The 18,390-nt window shown below is 44.6% G+C and overlaps 1 protein-coding gene across 2 annotated transcripts in view; it reads right to left on the bottom strand.

The window, feature by feature from the left end:
- The window catches only part of LRMDA (leucine rich melanocyte differentiation associated), a 1,241,311-nt gene that overhangs the window by 545,459 nt on the left and 677,462 nt on the right, over positions 1-18,390 (bottom strand). For both annotated transcript variants that reach the window (XM_038744414.1, XM_038744415.1), the window contains exon 3: positions 13,230-13,356. In XM_038744414.1, the coding sequence (XP_038600342.1) occupies positions 13,230-13,356 (127 nt within the window). The remainder of the gene's footprint in view (positions 1-13,229; positions 13,357-18,390) is intronic.

Raw genomic sequence — 18,390 nt, 5'->3', positions numbered from 1 at the left:
TTTTCAAGATTTCATTTTTTTTTTCCTTCAGTCACCCATCATGATACCACACACTGTGACCTGGTTAGGAGAACATCTGTGTCCAAAATAAACAGGATGTTATTTAGGGTTGATCCAGTCTTGCCCAAGAGAGGTCCTATTCCAGAGATTATAAAAAACTTTCAACCACCAGGAGTGTATGGGTAGCTCTTTCATCTTTGCCAAAACTAATGATTTCCATTCCTTGCCCTGAATTTCAATCACCAGGTATTTCTTGGGTGCTGGTTGAAGCCATTTCCTGACCTGTCCTGTGGGGAATTCACAGCACTCAAGAAACTCAAGTCTTCCGACTACCCCAATGAATTTGTGGGATTTTTATTAGGGTATTTTGTGGGGCAGCAACTATTCCAGTTTTCCATCTTTTCAGCTCCCTACTAAATAATGAATCAGACTGGGCCGGCCTGTCTTCTCTAAATCCAAACCAGTCATGGAGATAACGCTCCTAATCTCTTAAATCTGAGTGTCAGACATTGATCTTTATTTTGATACCACCGCCACCAGGGTATGAAATGTTTGGAGGAGATTTTAATTGCATGCTTGATCTCCTGGGTAAGCAAGGATAGAAGCTGTGCACATTCCTGCCTGATAGCCAACCCTATGATATGTCTTGTCACATCCTCTAGTCAAACAGTATTATTCATTCCACAGAGCCCAGCAGGGATGGGCCAGCCACTGTGTCCTATCTTCACTCATTCCACACTGGTGAATATTCAGGAGATTATTTCATGGACTTCTTCTGGGTATTGGGGGGGGGGGGGGTGGGTGGGGAGATGGGCACACTGGCAAGATGAAAAGCTACAAAACTAGATCCTAAAGCTTAAATAATATTTCCCCGCACAATGCTTACTCTGCAAGTGTGTATGTAATTCGGGTTTGTTTTTCATTTGGGGGAAACAGCAAGCCAAAATCTTTGTTCCAGTCCATGTTGGCAGTTCCATTTCCTAACAAAGAGGATTTTCTCCATAGTGCTCAGAATCAAAGTAACAGTTACTTGCACTGGGGATGGCAGAGCAAGCCTTGTTCATGATTACAGCAAACAGGATTTATCATAGTTTCCTAGAGTAGCTAGGTTGTATCTTTACAAATGATCTAATTCAGACATAAAAAAATCTCTCTCAATTTGATTTTTCTGGCAACTCTGGCACATTCACATTTGCAAGTTCTGTAGAAACACCTTATATGGTAGTTGTTCTCATAAGTTGGTCACCGAATCCTAACAGTTCTGCTTTCACAACATCTCTAGAATCTGCCCTTTCCTCTCCATCCAAACTGCAACTGTGCTGGCCCAAACACTCAACATATCCCCCCTAAACTACTGCATCAGCCCCCTCGCTGACCTCTCTACCTCCACTCCATCCCAACTCTAGGCCTTAGTTGACATCTCTACGTGGACGTCCTGCATCACCTCAAACGTAACACATCTAAAACAGAACTCCTTATTTTCCCACCCAAATCCCATCCTTCCCCAGAATTTTCCATTACTCTAGAAAGCACCACCATCCTTCCTGTCTCACAAGCCCATAGCCTTGGTATTATCCGTGACTCCTATCTCTCATTCAACCCACATATTCAGTCCATCATTAAATCCTGTCTGTTCGACCTTCACAACATCACTAAAATCCGCCCTTTCCTCTCCATCCAAACTGCTACTATGTTAATCCAAGCACTTCTCCTATCCCGCCTTGATGATTTTATCAGCCCACTTGCTGAATTCCCAGCCTCCTGTCTCTCCTCACTCCAATCCATACTTCACTCTGCTGCCTGTATCATTTTTCTACAAAAACCTTCAGGCCGTGCTTTCGCACTCCTCAAGAACCCTCAGGTGTTGCCCATCCTCAGAAGCAGCATGGCGTAGTGGATACAGCACTGGCCTGGGAGACACAAAGTCGTGGGTTCTAATCCTGCCTCTGTCACATGTCTGCTGGGTGACCTCAGGTAAGTCACTTCACTTCTCTGTTCCTCAGTTACCTCAACTATAAAATGAGAATTGAACCTGTGATGCCGACATGGGACAGACTAACCTCCACAATTTTCCTCAGCTTCTCCTTCCCTCCCCATTTCCCCGACTCACTACCTTTGCTCTACCCCCCTCCCCGCCCCACAGCACTTGTGTATATATCTATAATTCTATTCATTTACATTAATGCCTGTTTACTTGTTATGATGTGTAAATGTCTGTAATTCTATTTATTTATATTGATGCTATTGACACCTGTTTACTTGCTTTGATGTCTGTCTCCCCACTTCTAGACTATAAACCCGTTGTGGGCAGCGATTATCTCTCTTTATTGCTGAAACGTACTTTCCAAGCACTTTGTACAGTGTTCTGCACACAGTAAGCATTCAACAAATATGATTGAATGAATGAATGACAGGGACTGTGTCCTACCCGATTTGCTCGTAGCCACCCCAGCGCTTAGTACGGTGCCTGGCACAAAGCACCTAACAAATATCCCAGGGCTTACTACAGTGCCTGTTACATATTAAGCCCTTAACAAATACCGTAATTACAATTATTATTATTATCCATCACCGCACCCAACAGAAACTTCTTACCATCAACTTTAAAACACAATCACTTTGCCCCCTCCCACCTCACCATGCTACTCTCCTACAACCCAGACAGCATGCTTTGCTCCTCTAATGCTAGCCTTCTCACTGTACCCCGATCTCGCCTATCTTACCACTGACCTCTCACCCACATCCTGCCTCTAGCCTGGAATGACCTCCCTCTTCATACACGAGAGACGATTACTCTCCCCCACCTTCAAAGTCTTATTGAAGGCACATCTCCTCCAAGAAGCCTTCCCTGACTAAACCCTCTTTTTCCTATACTTCCACTCCCTTCTGCATCGCCCTGACTTGCTCCCATTATTCATCCCCCGCCACCCAGCCCCACAGCACTTATGTACATACCTGCAGTCCATTCATTTATATTAACGTCCGTCTCCCACTCTAGACTTTGAGCTCACTGTAGGCAGGGAATGTGTCTGTTATATTGTTATAATGTACTCTCCCAAGAGCTCAGTGCAGTGCTCTGTACACGGTAAGCATATAAATACGATTGACTGACTGACTGACTACTCTGCTCTTCTGCCAGGATCATTTTTCTAAAAACTCTTCCTGTGCACGTCTTCCCACTCCTTAAAAACCTCCACAGTTTGTCCATCCATCTCTTATCAAACAGAAACTCCTTACCATTAGGATTTAAGGTACTCAGCTCTCCCCATCCTACTTAGCCTCATTTATCTTCCACTAAAACCCAGCTCGCATAACTTCACTCCACTAATGCCAACCTACTTACTGTACTTCAGTCTCATCTGTCTTGCCGTCAACCCCTTGCTCAAATCCTCCTTTTGGTCTGGAACTCGCTCCCCTTTTATATCAGACAAGCCATCACTCACTACATCTTCAGGACCCAATAAAAAGTCCATACCCACTGTATTTGCCCTCTCATCTGCATCATCCTATGAACTTGGATCTGTATTCATTCATTCATTCAATCGTATTTATTGAGTGCTTACTGTGTGCAGAGCACTGAACCATAATTCTTTTTACTCTGATGGTATTGACACCTATCTACTTGTTTGGTTTTGTTGTCTGTCTCCCCCTTCTAGACTGTGAGCCTGTCGTTGGGTAGGGACTGTCTCTATGTGCAGCGGATTTGTCTTCCCAAGTGCTTAGAACAGTGTTCTGCACACAGTAAGCGCTCAATAAATATGACTGAATGAATGAAGGAACTAAGTGCTTGGTAAAGTACAGTAAACAGTGACTTTCCCTGACCACAACGAGCTCACAGTGAATGCTATAAGCATTTAATGACTCCACACCCATCACACAGCACTTACGTACAGTTCCTCATATTCTAATACTTCTCATTCATTCATTCAATCGTATTTATTGAGCGCCTAATATGAGCAGAGCACTATACTAAGCACTTTGGAAATACAAGTTGGCAACATATAGAGACAGTCCCTACCCAACAACGGGCTCACAGTCTAGAAGGGGGAGACAGACAACAAAACAAAACCCAGTAGACAGCTGCCAAAACCATGAGAATAAACAGAATTATAGCTATATGCACATCATTAATAAAATAGAGTAGTAAATATTTCAATGTTATTCTCCCCCACTAAAAGTAAGTTCCTTGAGGGCAGATATCATATCTACCACCTCTGTTGTAGTGTACTCTTCCAAGTGCTTTGTAAAGTACTCAGCACACAGTAAGTGCTCAATAACCACGACTGAATGCATGAATGAATGAATTGATTGACTGAGTCTCACATTTCCTAGTTACAGATGAAGAAATTGTTACTTACAGGAGAGATTTACCTACTTTCTTTAAAAAGTGAAAGGGGTGTGAGGAGGGCCAGCCAATCAACAGACTAGGACCCCCTTTTCCTCTGCTCCTCCTTCCCTCCCCATCGCCCCGACTCCCTCCCTCTGCTCTACTCTCTCCCTGCTCTCAACTCTCCTCACTTCCCCACAACGCTTGTGTACATATGTACATATGTATTATTCTATTTATTTTATTAATGATGTATATATATATCTAAAATTCTATTCATTTATATTGATGCTACTGATACCTGATTACTTCTTTTGTTTTGTTGTCTGTCTACCCCCCTTCTAGCCTGCAAACCCGTTGTTGGGTAGGGATTGTCTCAGTTGCTGAATTGGACTTTCCAAGTGCTTAGTACAATGCTCTGCACACAGTAAAAGCTCAATAAATATGATTGAATGAATGAATGAAAATAAACAAATAATAAATAATGGCATTTATCGATCGTTTACTATGTGCAATGCACTGTTCTAAAAACACAGGGGAAGTTTACAAGGTGATCAGGTTGTCCCACAGGGGCTCACACTCTTAATCCCCATTTTACAGATGAGGTAACTGAGGTACAGAGAAGTTAAGTGCCTTGCCCCAAGTCACACAGCTGACAGTTGGTGGAGCTAGGATTTGAACCCATGACCTCTGACTCCAAAGCCCGTGCTCTTTCCACTGAGCCACGCTGCTGAACATTCGTGGATCCAAGTGCACTCCAAACCATAGCTATTTTTCAAATCTGAGGGCAACACTCCCTTCACTGTTAAGACATAGCTTTTCCCCCTTTTAAGCATTTTATTTCATTCCAAAGATTATTTAGACTGATTGCTGCTTCTGGAAATGGTCACCATACATTTCAGCAGGTATTCAAGGAGTATAAATGATTTACTCAAGAATTTATTGAGTACCCACAGCATTTGGAGCAGTGTCCTATGTATTTAGGTTTCTACTCTGCTAGACTAGGGGGTACAGATGAAGAATAAAGTGCAGCAAAATGCTATTCTGGAAGAAAGTAAAGTGAGCACCCAACATTAATCTACATGTAGCATCTACAAAGCACTCTCAGGATTTACAAAAGTACAAATTCATTATGACACACCACAAACCACCTTAATCCTCCTACTCATCTGCAGATACAGCAAGATTAAAAGATTTGGGGTGCATTTAGAAGTAGAAACCCAAACGGTTGGTTGGAGAGGGAGGAGGGTGGATCAGCAGTAGCTAGTGAGAGCTCCCTTATTTATGAATGAGTGGTTGTAAAAAGGAAAGGTAAAAGGGGAGGGGCAGGAAAAGAAGAGCTGTTAATGAAGACAGGAGAGAAAGTATGCTTCCATTCTGTGATTTGTAAATGTTAAAAAGAAGGGGAAAGAACATCCAATAGCTCAAATGCAAACAAGCATTCTCACTACTCCCCATTCAACCAATGATTCCAAACAGTTGACGCACTCTCTAAATTACAGGAGAGAATTCTCAAAGACCCAGAGACCTAGATTATTTAGTATTACAATTGCTAACAGCTCAAGTTTTTCCTTAGGGGAAGAGATGCTTGCCATATAAATCCCAGGAGGGCTCTGATGAAGTGCTTGGTTCCGGGAAAGAGTCCTGAGCAAGGAAACAGGAGACGCACGTTCAATCCCAACTCTGCCCTGACTGTGACTTAGGACCAGTCACTCTGATGCTCGGCCTTTCATTCATTCATTCGCTCATTCAATCGTATTTATTGAGTGCTTACTGTTGCAGAGCACTGTACTAAGCGCTTGGAAAGTACAATTGAGCAACAAATGAAGACAATCCCTGCCCACAGTGGGCTCGCAGTCTAGAAGGGGGGAGACAGACATCAAAACAAGTAAACAGGCATTAATAGCATCAATATAAATGAATGGAATTATAGATACATACACATTATTAATAAAAATGAAGAGAATTATGAATATGTACACATATACACGCAAGTGCTGTGGGGCAGGGAGGGGGATAGAGCAGAGGGAGTGAGTGGGGGAGGATAGGGAGGGAAGGGAGAGCAGAGGAAAAGGGGGGCTTAAACCGGGAAGGCCTCCTAGAGGAGGTGAGCTTTCAGTAGCCCTAGCTTCTCCATCTGTGAAATGGAATTAATGGCATCGCCTAAAGAGTGATGTGAGGAAAAAATGATATCTCTGTTGGTTTTACCTTTGCTCACACCCATTCAAATCCTAGCTAATTGCTCCTTCTATAACCTATTAACCCCCATTCCTCAGACATTGCTGAGTCCTAGTATACCAGATTAATGTGCTTCAAAGTGACAGTTTCCAAGGGCTGTTGAGTTAATCGAGATCTAAATGGTCGGGAACTAGAGAGAGACTGATGGAGATAATAGTCAATGCCTTGCCCAGGAGGACTTCAGGTGAGACTGATCTTCTCACTCTAAATTACAGTGGACACAGCAAGACAAGAGCTGGTCAACACCTGGGAGAGCCTACCATTCTCTCTAGTTTCCATGAGGTAATAAAATTGACACAACTTTGCTGGGCAGAAGCAGAAAGAAGAAGAGTCACAGACAGGATTGCCAAGTTGCTACTCAATCGTGAACTGAAGAAGGGCATTCAAGAGCAGGAAGGGCAAGCAATCAATGGTATTTACTGAGCACTTACTGAGTGCAGAACGCTGTTATCAAGCACTTGGGAGAGTACAGTGCAATAGAGCTTATAAATGAGGTTCCTGCCCTCAAGGAGACACAGTGAAGCCTATGTGATTTAAAACTGGAAGACACTGATGGCACACAAACCAGGTTGGTAAGGGATGCTCTCCTTTCGCAGAGACTTCACAGAAATTAGAATATGAAACGATAGTTGGAGAAGCAGCGTGGCTTAGTGGAAAGAGCCCGGGCTTGGGAGTCAGAGGATGTGGGTTCTAATCCCACCTCTGCCACTTGTCTGCTGTGTGACCTTGGGCAAGTCACTTAACTTCTCTATGCCTCAGTTCCTTCATCTGTAAAATGGGGATTAAAAGTGTGAGCCTGACTTGGGACAACCTGATTACCCTGTGCCTTCCCCAGCGCTTAGAACAGTGCTTGGCTCACAGTAAACCCTTAACAAATACCATAATTATTATTATTATATTAGTCAGGAAAACAGTGATAGGCCTTGCAACTGACAAATTAATCCAATTTACTTCCTATTTGGGCACAGCCTGTGGGATTGATTGATAGTCATGCACACTTACAGGCATGGATAGGTTTTCACTTGGAATAGTATCATCTATAAGTTTCGTACACCGTAGCACTAAGTTTCCCTGTAACGTGGGGGTTTTGTTCTAGATTAGCCCATCATTAAAAATCATGCACATAACAGTACATGGGCCTTGACTGATGTTGTTTCTTTCAGTATGGGATCATGGTCTAATCAGAGTTGTTAAAGGAACATATGCTAAGTTCCTAACAGTGTTCTATCCTAAACATAAAGGAAAAACTCGAGTTTTGGAGGCCATGAGTGCATGCATAAACACACACAAACACACACAGACACAGACACACACAGAGCAATTAGCTTATTTTGTATCTATATTGACTCTCACCTCACCGCCTAGATGACCACATATTCTTCCCAATGTCTGTGATGTGACCCTCCGCTTCGCGGCATGGATTATGAACACATGCACAGGGGGATGGAGTTTACTGGAAACATACAGGACCTGCTCTGGCTATGTTTCCGCTTGGGTCTTTTAACTGGTGAGGGAAATATTGCAGGATGTCAGGGGATGGGCTTATTAGGGAAGCCTTCTCTGATCATTTTGAGATCATTTACACAATGGCAAGCTTAGTGCAGACCTTGAGGCAGCCTTAGTGCCCAGGAATGATTGCAAAGAGCCAGTATTATTTTTTATTCACCCGATCTGAGTTGTAAGTTCTGGGGGGTTTAGGGGCAAAAGGAGAAAGAGTCCACAAGCTAGATGATGGACTTTGCCCATCGCTTTCCTTCATTCATTCAATTGCGTTTACCGAGCGCTTACTGTTTGCAGAGCACTGTACTAAGTGCTAGGGAGAGTACAATATGATAAACAGAAATATTCCCTGTCCACAGTGAGCCTTACAGTCTAGAGGAGGAGACAGACATTAATATAAATAAATAAATTACACGTTGGCACAATGCACTTAGTCTAAGCTGCAACACAGGCCTGTGAATCCCTATAATAATAATAATGACATTTATTAAGCACTTACTATGTGCAAAGCACTGTTTTAAGTGCTGGGGGGATACAGGGTGATCAGGTTGTCTCACGTGGGGCTCACAGTCTTCATCCCCATTTGACAGATGAGGTCACTGAGGCTCAGAGAAGTTAAGTGACTTGCCCATGGTCACACAGCAGACATGTGACAGAGCCGGGATTAGAACCCATGACCTCTGACTCTCAAGCCTGGGCTCTTTCCACTGAGCTACGCTACTTCCCACCAGACCCTAAGGAGAGTCCCTCACTTAGGGCGATTGTAGGACTATGTAGACATGACTGTTTCCAAGGCCTCCCAAGTAATCAAGATCCAAAGCAGAACATGTGGTAGTCCAAGCCCAGCCCCCACCATTGCCTTGCCCGGGCCAGATCAGGCCACGGCCCAGAAGGCTCTAATGCAGATGGATGACACTCCAGAAATATTCCAATCTATCAAGTAGTGGCATCACTCCTGACGGTTTATATTTCATTCTTGCTTTTTGTCCAGCCTAATGAGGGGGTCGCTTTGCCACGCTCTGACTTTCCCAATTTAGGAGGTTTAAGGAGACGTTGCTGTAAATTAGCCGCCATCTGTCTCTCTAGGCAGTTCTGGCTATCCCAGGATTTGATATTGACATAAAATGGTCCCATACACTTTGCTCTCTCTTATTCTTCTCAAATTATCTGTCTTTAAGCTTTTAAAATCTGCTCAGTGTGCTTCTTGAAGGATTAGATCACTCTGTTAGGAGTGAAGCTGAGGAGAAGTACTGGACAAGGAATAATTTGGGGGAACTGTTGGTTATTTTTGAGTCATAGGCACTGGACATGTATAAAAAATGGCAAGGGACTCCCGTATTATTTTCCCCACTCTTGTGCACCCCCCCCAACCACCCACCCCCATCCAGGAGGCAAATTCTGGGAAGCTGGCTCAGTGGAAAGAGGCCGGGCTTTGGAGTCAGAGGTCAGGGGTTCAAATCCCAGCTCCGCCAATTGTCAGCTGTGTGACTCTGGGCAAGTCACTTAACTTCTCTGGGCCTCAGTTCCCTCATCTGTAAAATGGGGATTAAGACTGTGAGCCCCCCGTGGGACAACTTGATCACCTTGTAACCTCCCCAGCGCTTAGAACAGTGCTTTGCATGTAGTAAGTGCTTAATAAATGCCATTATTATTATTATTATTATTATTATTATTATTAAATTTGCACCATTTATCCAGTGTGTCAAACAGCCAGGACTCGAGGCCTTCCTGTCACTAGCAATGGACAAGGGGAGAGAAGGAACAGAACAGCAGTTCATCTAGAAGGGCTGGGATTGGACCCTGAAACAGGTGAGAAGAAGCGAAAGTCAAAATTGACCAACAGTAAAATGGTAAGCATAAGAAAAAAGACCACTGAATTGCCTGAAAAGCATCGTCACTAGAGAAGAAAACTATCTTCAAAACTGAGCTTTGCATGGTCCGTGGACATGGTGCTAGAACTGCTTAAAGGAATGTGGGGGCTTGTTGGGGAGGGAGTGAGGAGGAACCTGGAGGTAGGATGGACTGAGCGACAGTTTACAGTTTGAAACAATAATTTAGAGTGTGTAATAATAATGATGGAATTTGTTAAGCGCTTATTATGTGCCAAGCACTGTTCTAAGTGGCGGGGTAGATACAAGGTAATCAGATTGTCCCACATGGGGCACATAGTCAATCCCCATTTTCCAGAGGAGGTAACTGAGGCACAGAGAAGTGAAGTGACTTGCCCGAAGTTACACAGCCGACAAGTGGTGGAGCTGGGATTAGAACCCATGACCTCTGATTCCCAAACCCGGGCTCTTTCCACTAAGCCATGCTGCTAGTATCCCATGAAGATGTACTTCCAAACAGACCAAACATGAATGGGGTATTGAATGGGTGTATACATCACGCATGCTTTCTAACATATGGGAAGATGGATCACTCTTCTCCTTTGAGGGGTTTTGCACATCTTTGTTGTAACATCCATTCTGCGGTAATATGGTGGCCACCTGGTTCAAACTTCCCTGGAGTCAAATGCCCACTCATCCCTTAGAACACTTGAAAAATCAGCTCAGGATCAAAGGAAACCTCTGCCTTGGCCACAACGCTCCAACTACTCCAAATTCTAGAGAAGCAGCGTGGCTCAGTGGAAAGAGCCCGGGCTTGGGAGTCAGAGGTCATGGGTTCAAGGCCCGGCTCTACAGCTGGTCAGCTGTGTGACTTCGGCCAAGTCACTTAATTTCTCTGTGCCTCAGTTACCTCATCTGTAAAATGGGGGTTAAGACTGTGAGCCCCACATGGGACAACCTGATCACCTTGTATCCTCCCCAGTGCTTAGAACAGTGCTCTGCACATAGTAAGCGCTTAACAAATACCAAAATTATTCAGTGCTTAGAACAGTGCTTTGCACATAGTAAGCGCTTAACAAATACCATCATCACTATTATTATTATTATTAGAGTGGAAAGTCAGCAGGTCTATCCCTAATAACTCCACCAGCACATTCTCCATTAGCCAAAAAAGAACAGGCCTTAACTACATATCACCTACACAGAGAGTCACCCAGAGCTCCCCAGTAAATCTAGCCAGGCCTCCGGGGCCGTCTTAAATCTGAACGCGCTTGCAATAGAGAATAAATGCACCAAACCTCTAGGAGAGCTATCACAGAGTGCATGGCCTGGAATGTTACTGGAATACCCAGTTCACCAAAAAGTATATTGCTAAACTGAGAGCAGATCTCTTTCTCTCTCTCCCGGCTCCACCAATTGTCAGCTGTGTGACCTTGGGCAAGTCATTTAACTTCTCTGGGCCTCAGTGACCTCATCTGCAAAATGGGGATTAAGACTGGGAGCCCCCCCGTGGGACAACCTGACCACCTTGTATCCTCCCCAGCGCTTAGAACAGTGCTTTGCACACAGTAAGTGCTTAACAAATGCCATCATCATCATCATCTCTCTCTCTTTCTCTCTCTCTCTCTCTGGCCTCTACAGCTAAGGTTGGAGTCTGGAGGCCAGAGGTAAAATCGCTACACGCATCCCCGAATCACTCCCTTCTAAGATCCTCTGAGCCGGCGACGAGGTGCCTCCTCCAGAGCTGAGCAAACGGGAAAGTAGAAAAACGGAAAGGTAAGGTAAATCCGATGGGTTTAGCAGCCCAATTCAGAAGCCCCGCTCACCACTGACTCCCAGATAATAATAATAATAATAATAATGGCATTTATTAAGCACTTACTGTGTGCAAAGGACTGTTCTAAGTGCTGGGGAGGTTACAAGATGATCAGGTTGTCCCATGTGGGGCTCATAGGCTTCATCAGCCTTCTCTCTGATCTCCCATCCTCGTGTCTCTCCCCACTTCAATCCATACTTCATGCTGCTGCCCAGATTGTCTTTGTCCAGAAATGCTCTGGGCATGTTACTCCCCTCCTCAAAAATCTCCAATGGCTACCAATCAATCTGCGCATCAGGCAGAAACTCCTCACCCTCAGCTTCAAGGCTGTCCATCCCCTCGCCCCCTCCTACCTCACCTCCCTTCTCTCCTCCTCCAGCCCAGCCCGCACCCTCCGCTCCTCCGCCGCTAATCTCCTCACAGTACCTCGTTCTCGCCTGTCCCACCATCGACCCCCGGCCCACGTCATCCCCCAGGCCTGGAATGCCCTCCCTCTGCCCATCCACCAAGCTAGCTCTCTTCCTCCCTTCAAGGCCCTACTGAGAGCTCACCTCCTCCAGGAGGCCTTCCCAGACTGAGCCCCTTCCTTCCTCTCCCCCTCATCCCCCTCTCCATCCCCCCCCATTTTACCTCCTTCCCTTCCCCACTGCACCTGTATATATGTATATATGTTTGTACATATTTGTTACTCTATTTATTTTACTTGTACATATCTATTCTATTTATTTTATTTTGTTAGTATGTTTGGTTTTGTTCTCTGTCTCCCCCTTTTAGACAGTGAGCCCACTGTTGGGTAGGGACTGTCTCTATATGTTGCCAACTTGTACTTCCCAAGCGCTTAGTGCAGTGCTCTGCACACAGTAAGCGCTCAATAAATACGATTGACGGTGATCCCCATTTTACAGATGAGGTGACTGAGGCACAGAGAAGGGAAGTGACTTGCCCAAAGTCACACAGCTGACAATGATTGGGTGCACTGCCAAGTGAGGCTGTTTACACACTGCTGTCTGTGGCTCTTCCCCTTCCAGCCCCCCTGGTTTTTCAGTTATTCCCTTGGGAGAAGCTCAGTGTCTGGGATCAGCCTCGAAGGCACCAAGCGGGCAAAAGTTTGCTTCCCGCCTCTACCGCTTACTCCCCACTAGAGGTCGCCCTGCAACACAACCCTCAGCAAACAGGGCTAGGCCGGCCTCTGGGCTGCAGTGACATTATTTTCTTTCTCTATTTTTATCTATTAAAAAGATTTCTTCACAGCCATAACTTAGATCCCCCCCCACTAAAATGGAGCAACAGGAAGATATAATGGTGCATTTCATTTATGAATGACCTATAATAAATTACTCCGAAGTATCCCGAGTGCCAGGAGACGGGAACGCTTTGTCTGCCCGAGGACCGTATTTCACCCACTTTAATTTGGCTGACACATAAAACTCATTTGACATTTCACAGGTATTTTGTGGGGAGGAAGGCTGGGCAACGGGGGTCTGGAGGGGGACAGGATGGGGGCCCACAGAAAGGATATTTGGTTCTTGTTGAGCGTTAAGGTATGGAGCCGGGGTAACCCGGGCAACGCAAGGTCGTTTCCGAGAAGATTGTTGTCCAGGATCAGCTCCTCCAAGCTTCTGAACGCGCTCAGTCCTTCCAGTGACCTGCAATGACAAAGGCAACAGGAAAAATGATACTACACTAAATCAGGAAGGCCATTATGAGCTGAAATAAATATTTTAACCTTCCCTTTCAGCAGTGGGAATAGTTTGGGCTTGGTGCCTGTCAGTGGAGTGAATGACAAGAATTGGTCGCGGGAGGGGAATGCAGGGGGTTGGGGAGGGGGGCCCTGGCACCTCACCGCATCCTTCACGCACTGCCAGGATGAGGGATGGGGGTCACTTAGTGAGTAGCCAGGATCCAAAACAAAAGGCTTCAGATATAGGGCCCGCAGGATAAATTTGTCAATGTCTTGTGCCTTCAGGCACCCAGCCTTGCCTGACCCTAACCTCCATTCCCAAGATAAATAACTCTGTCACAGTTCACCTTCATTCCCTGGACACAAATTTAAGTTGTCATCCATCATTCCTGCCCAGAAATATCATACCCCTCTAACAATAATAAATACAACTTCAAGTATCATTTCTCTGCAGTTTGCCATACAGTAATAGGAAACGGTGAGAAGGTTTTTTGTTTTGTTTTTATTTTTTAATCACCGTCTTCTTTTTTTTTTTTTATTAACCACTTAATTTGCTTCTGCCTGGTGAATCTGCAGCCACTCAAAATACCAGGCATCAGGAGGACTGCAGAATCGCTCCGGACAGAAAAAGACAATATGTTTGGGGGCAGAGGGGGTAGGATTTCAAGCCTACCCTCTCAGACTTCCAATCCATAGAAAGCAGATTTTTTAAAAATAAGGGAAGAGAGATTCAGAGCAGAGAAATGTAGACATGCAAGCCTCTAAATAGGCAACTGTGGAAATTCGTTTCTCAATTAAGAAAGCAAAGAAAGAGGAGAAAAGAGCCGATCCTGTTTCCCTGTTCCTGAACTTAGTTGAAAGTTAACTGCTAATTTCACAAACTCACATATTTAAAAGGATTGGCGGAGGGGAGAGGAGAAGGGGGAGAAGAAACACAGAAACACATCAAATAAGCAGCAGGGTGTACTAGAGCCTACCCCCAGACACATATTCACAGCTCATTCACCTACCAGACACCTCGAGATATGCTGAGATTGCATGCCTTGGCAGCTGATCTACTATGTCTACCGGAGGAAAGATTATCATTGTATCTCCGAGCTGTTTTATAAAATGTGATGAATAAGGGAGATACGGTATCTACTATTTATTCATTTTCTGATGGCATTTATGCTAAGATGATATTGCGTGTGTGCGCACATGTTTTTCCCTTTTGCAGAGACTTGTTTCAAGAAGGGGCTACACCAGTTTAAGGGCCCTAACTGGGGAGATTATTGAAAGGGGTGCAGTAGCATTTTAGAGTATTGGGGGGGGAAAGACGTGGAAGGAAGGAAGGTATGCTCAACACCCCACAGCACCATTACTGTACACACATTCTCAAACAAGTTGTCTAAGGATAATTAATACCCACAAAGTCCTCTTGGCTTATACCTCCCCCCTTCTCTCTGCTGATGCAGCCCCCAAACCACCCTTCTGTAGCACTGAAGTACCAGAAGGAGCCTCACACCAAAAATCAATCTTGCAGAAAATACAAGCATCCTTCTATCTGCCATAGCTCCCCGTCACTGTACCACTATGGTGTGGGAAAGGTTTTTCTTTTCCTTCCCTGTCCTCGAGGCAGAAGGAGAAAATCAAACTTGTGACCTTCCAACCAAACAATATGGGGCATTTGTCTACCAGGATATCAATCTCTAAAATTGGGAGTGTAAAAAGGCTTACAGATAGGCAAAAAGGAACCGGTCCATCGGGCATTCACCTCAATCTGAGTTTCGCTTCCAAGGGAAGCCCCTACTCTGAAACCTTTTTTTCCCACTCCACAAACGGTTAATAATGGATCATCTCCAGCCCCGTACTTTTTAATATTAGGCTTCAGCTTGCCAAGGAGAGTTCAGAGTGGGGCACCCCCCTGTCAGCACCCCAGAGCCTTATGGGATGCTAATAGGTCCTTTGTGAATAAACATTGGTTGGGCTCTGGTCAATGTCAGCATCAAAATACACATTGTCCCTGAGTTATGTTATGCAAATATAATACTCTTATCATGAGAATCAGCAAATGGTTGGCAACTGGCAAGGAGAAGAAAGCACACATCCAAAACTGCTGCAGGGGAGGCATAAAACAAAATGACACACCATGAAGAGGGACAAAGCCCTAGGAACACTGGAGGGAGTTGCCTATTGAAACAGCCTTTCATTTCAGCGCCAAGGCGCAGTACAATAGTGCAAGCTTTCATGGAGGGGTTGAGAAAATTGTGCTCAAATCCCCTTACACCTGTCTGGTTTTGATAATTTTTGCCATGTAATGTTATTAGCTGTTCAGTTAAAAGAGCGCCGTGTTACACAGGGGACTGCTTATTAATTGTTGTTCTCATGTCATCAATGCGGTGTGCACTTGGTGATTTAATCAGCTAAATTCACAGCCTGGGGGTGGGGTCGGGGGGAATGGGGAAGAAGAAAAGAAGAAGGGAGATGGATGGGGAGAGGACAATATTGTTACAGCCTGGACAGAGGGTGGACAGTGAACAAATTTAGGATCACAAGGTTGAGATTTTTTTTTTATAAATGGGAGAATCTAGCCTCCCTTTCACTTAACCTGTCTATGGACACACACACACACACACAAAATGTACATAAAGATATGTGTATCTAAAGAATAAGGCTGGGGAGACTCCCACACATACGTCATCAGGCGCCCACACATCCTCCAGGAAAGACAACTGGGAGAAGAGGGATGAATCCAGAAAATAAGAATTCCTTTGCCGTCATCCTGGGCCGGCTTCAATCAAATGCCTACTCAGCTGATACCCCTGGGTAGGACACTGAAGGAAACCAGTCTTTCGCTGGGGGAGGAAGAATGAACAATTGCTGTTACTGACCTTCGTCGGGGCATGATGCTCCAGTTGCTTAAAGGCATGAGAGGGCTGATGGGGAGGGGAGGGAAGAGTACGAATCTGTAGGTAAGACAGACCAAGTGACGGCTTACAGCTTGGAGTCTTTCTCAGCCTAGCAAATTCCCAATAACAGTCCCAGTATGGCCGCCACACTAGACACAGAAATGAAGGGGAAGTGGCAAGAAGCTCTTTTCCCCGGTACTTCAGAATTCTAATAAGCATCTCTGAAGTGCATTGTAGGTTGCTTTTTTCCCTGCTCTAATGACATGAAAGCTGCCCATTATCTCACCCACAGGTACAATCTCAGTTACCTCACTGTAGGGCTCAGACTCCACTCCCACAGGAGCCCAAGTGCTGCCAGGAGATTTCCACTGCAATTTCCAAAGTCACATCAAAATGACAAAACATCACAACGTATTCGGCTCCGGCTGATTCAGACAGAAAGAACTTTAAGTTTCCACTGTAATTAACCCTATCCTCGTTAAGATAATTATGATCAAGCTCCCTGTCACAGCTAATATCACAGCATCATTGCCTATGGCTCACGCTTTGTCCTCATTAGCTTACAAAAACAGCACACTGAACAGGCAACCAACTCGTTTGCAGAGCACCATGAGCCGGCCTCTGAATGGGAAACAGATAACTCTTTCCAGGACCAAAGTCCGGCTGAAAAGGCTAGTTCTTCAGACCAACCCCTTCAGCTCAACAAGACCTCCCAGTTCTTTCTAACCGGTTCTTCATTCACGTTCAGCCACTGAGTTTGAAACCGAGGAACTGAGAAGGCTGATGAAGAGGGAAAGGTGGTGAGCTCCGTCCCCGAAATTAGTTTACTTAATCAGTATGTGCTAAGATCTATTCTTTCCTTGATTCCATCCACCCAGATCTGCCATGACAATTTATCCCATTGCTTGTCCAATAAGTTTCAAACTAGGAGTCAATGTTTCCCACAGAAGTAGATACGAAAGGATATTTGGGCAAAGAGCAGAAAAACTCAAACATTCATGGGGTCCTGAAGCAACAGTTTTGGATTCTTTTGAAAGAATATGGCCCCACTCTTCATCTTTTTAGACTGTGAGCCCACTGTTGGGTAGGGACTGTCTCTACATGTTGCCAACTTGTACTTCCCAAGCGCTTAGTACAATGCTCTGCACACAGTAAGCGCTCAATAAATACGATTGATGATGATGATGATCTCTCTCTTACTCGCTCTCTCCCTGCCTATTTCAACTCTTTCGCGTTTCAAGGCACCGAGAATCAAGTTTAGAAGTTAACTGAAAAAGTTCTTATGGAAAAACTAATAGTCCATATTTTAATTTCTAAAAACATAAGTGAGAAAATTAAGTTAATGAAGTGAAATTTTATTGTTTTGCTGACATTTTCTAATTAAAATGTTTGTGGAATCCATAGTCTTTAAAGAGAAATCAACAGGAAATTAATGCCCAGGAGTGGAGAGGGAACAATATGAGGGCCCAAGATGGAAAAAAAACAGGCTGGGAGGTTGAAAGTCCCCTCCAGGACTGTATTACTGAACTCTCCCATGTGCTTTGTACAGTGCTCTGCAGACAGAAAGCACTCAATATGCATCACTGATTAACTGATACTACCAAAATTTTCACTCCCAAATGTTTCCCAAAGTTTTACCGTCCTGTTCCTCAGAGACAAAGAATGTAGTAAGGAGACTTGGATGGCAGTGATGGAAAGAAACAGGTTGTGGAGGAAGGGCGCTAACTAGTTAGAAGAAGTCTCATGGAAAACTGTTTACACATTCACATGGGCTGCCCGGTAGACGGTTGCATGGCTGCATGCACAGTTGCAAAAACACAAACATTCCAAATCAGAGAGAGGCTGCGGCTCACAGCCACCAAGTTGATGCTTTATTGAAAAATTCTCCGTCTCGAAAGGAAGGCATTAAATGTCATTTATTTTTTTTAATTCCACCCTCCTTCAGTCTACAAGAAATAAATTAATGTTCTAAATTACTGGACTATCATTCTTTGCTGGTAGCCCTGGCTATGCCAGCATGTGATTCTCTTCCAGATCATTCTAATGTGCCCTTAGTTCACAAATGAGAACATCATCTCATCGGCCCATGTATAGGAGGCGAAATACATATA

Source organism: Tachyglossus aculeatus, chromosome 3 (assembly GCF_015852505.1).
Source record: "Tachyglossus aculeatus isolate mTacAcu1 chromosome 3, mTacAcu1.pri, whole genome shotgun sequence".
NCBI lineage: Eukaryota > Metazoa > Chordata > Mammalia > Monotremata > Tachyglossidae > Tachyglossus > Tachyglossus aculeatus.
The sequence above is the reverse complement of the archived record's forward strand: the minus strand, read 5'-3'. Positions and strand labels throughout refer to the sequence as shown.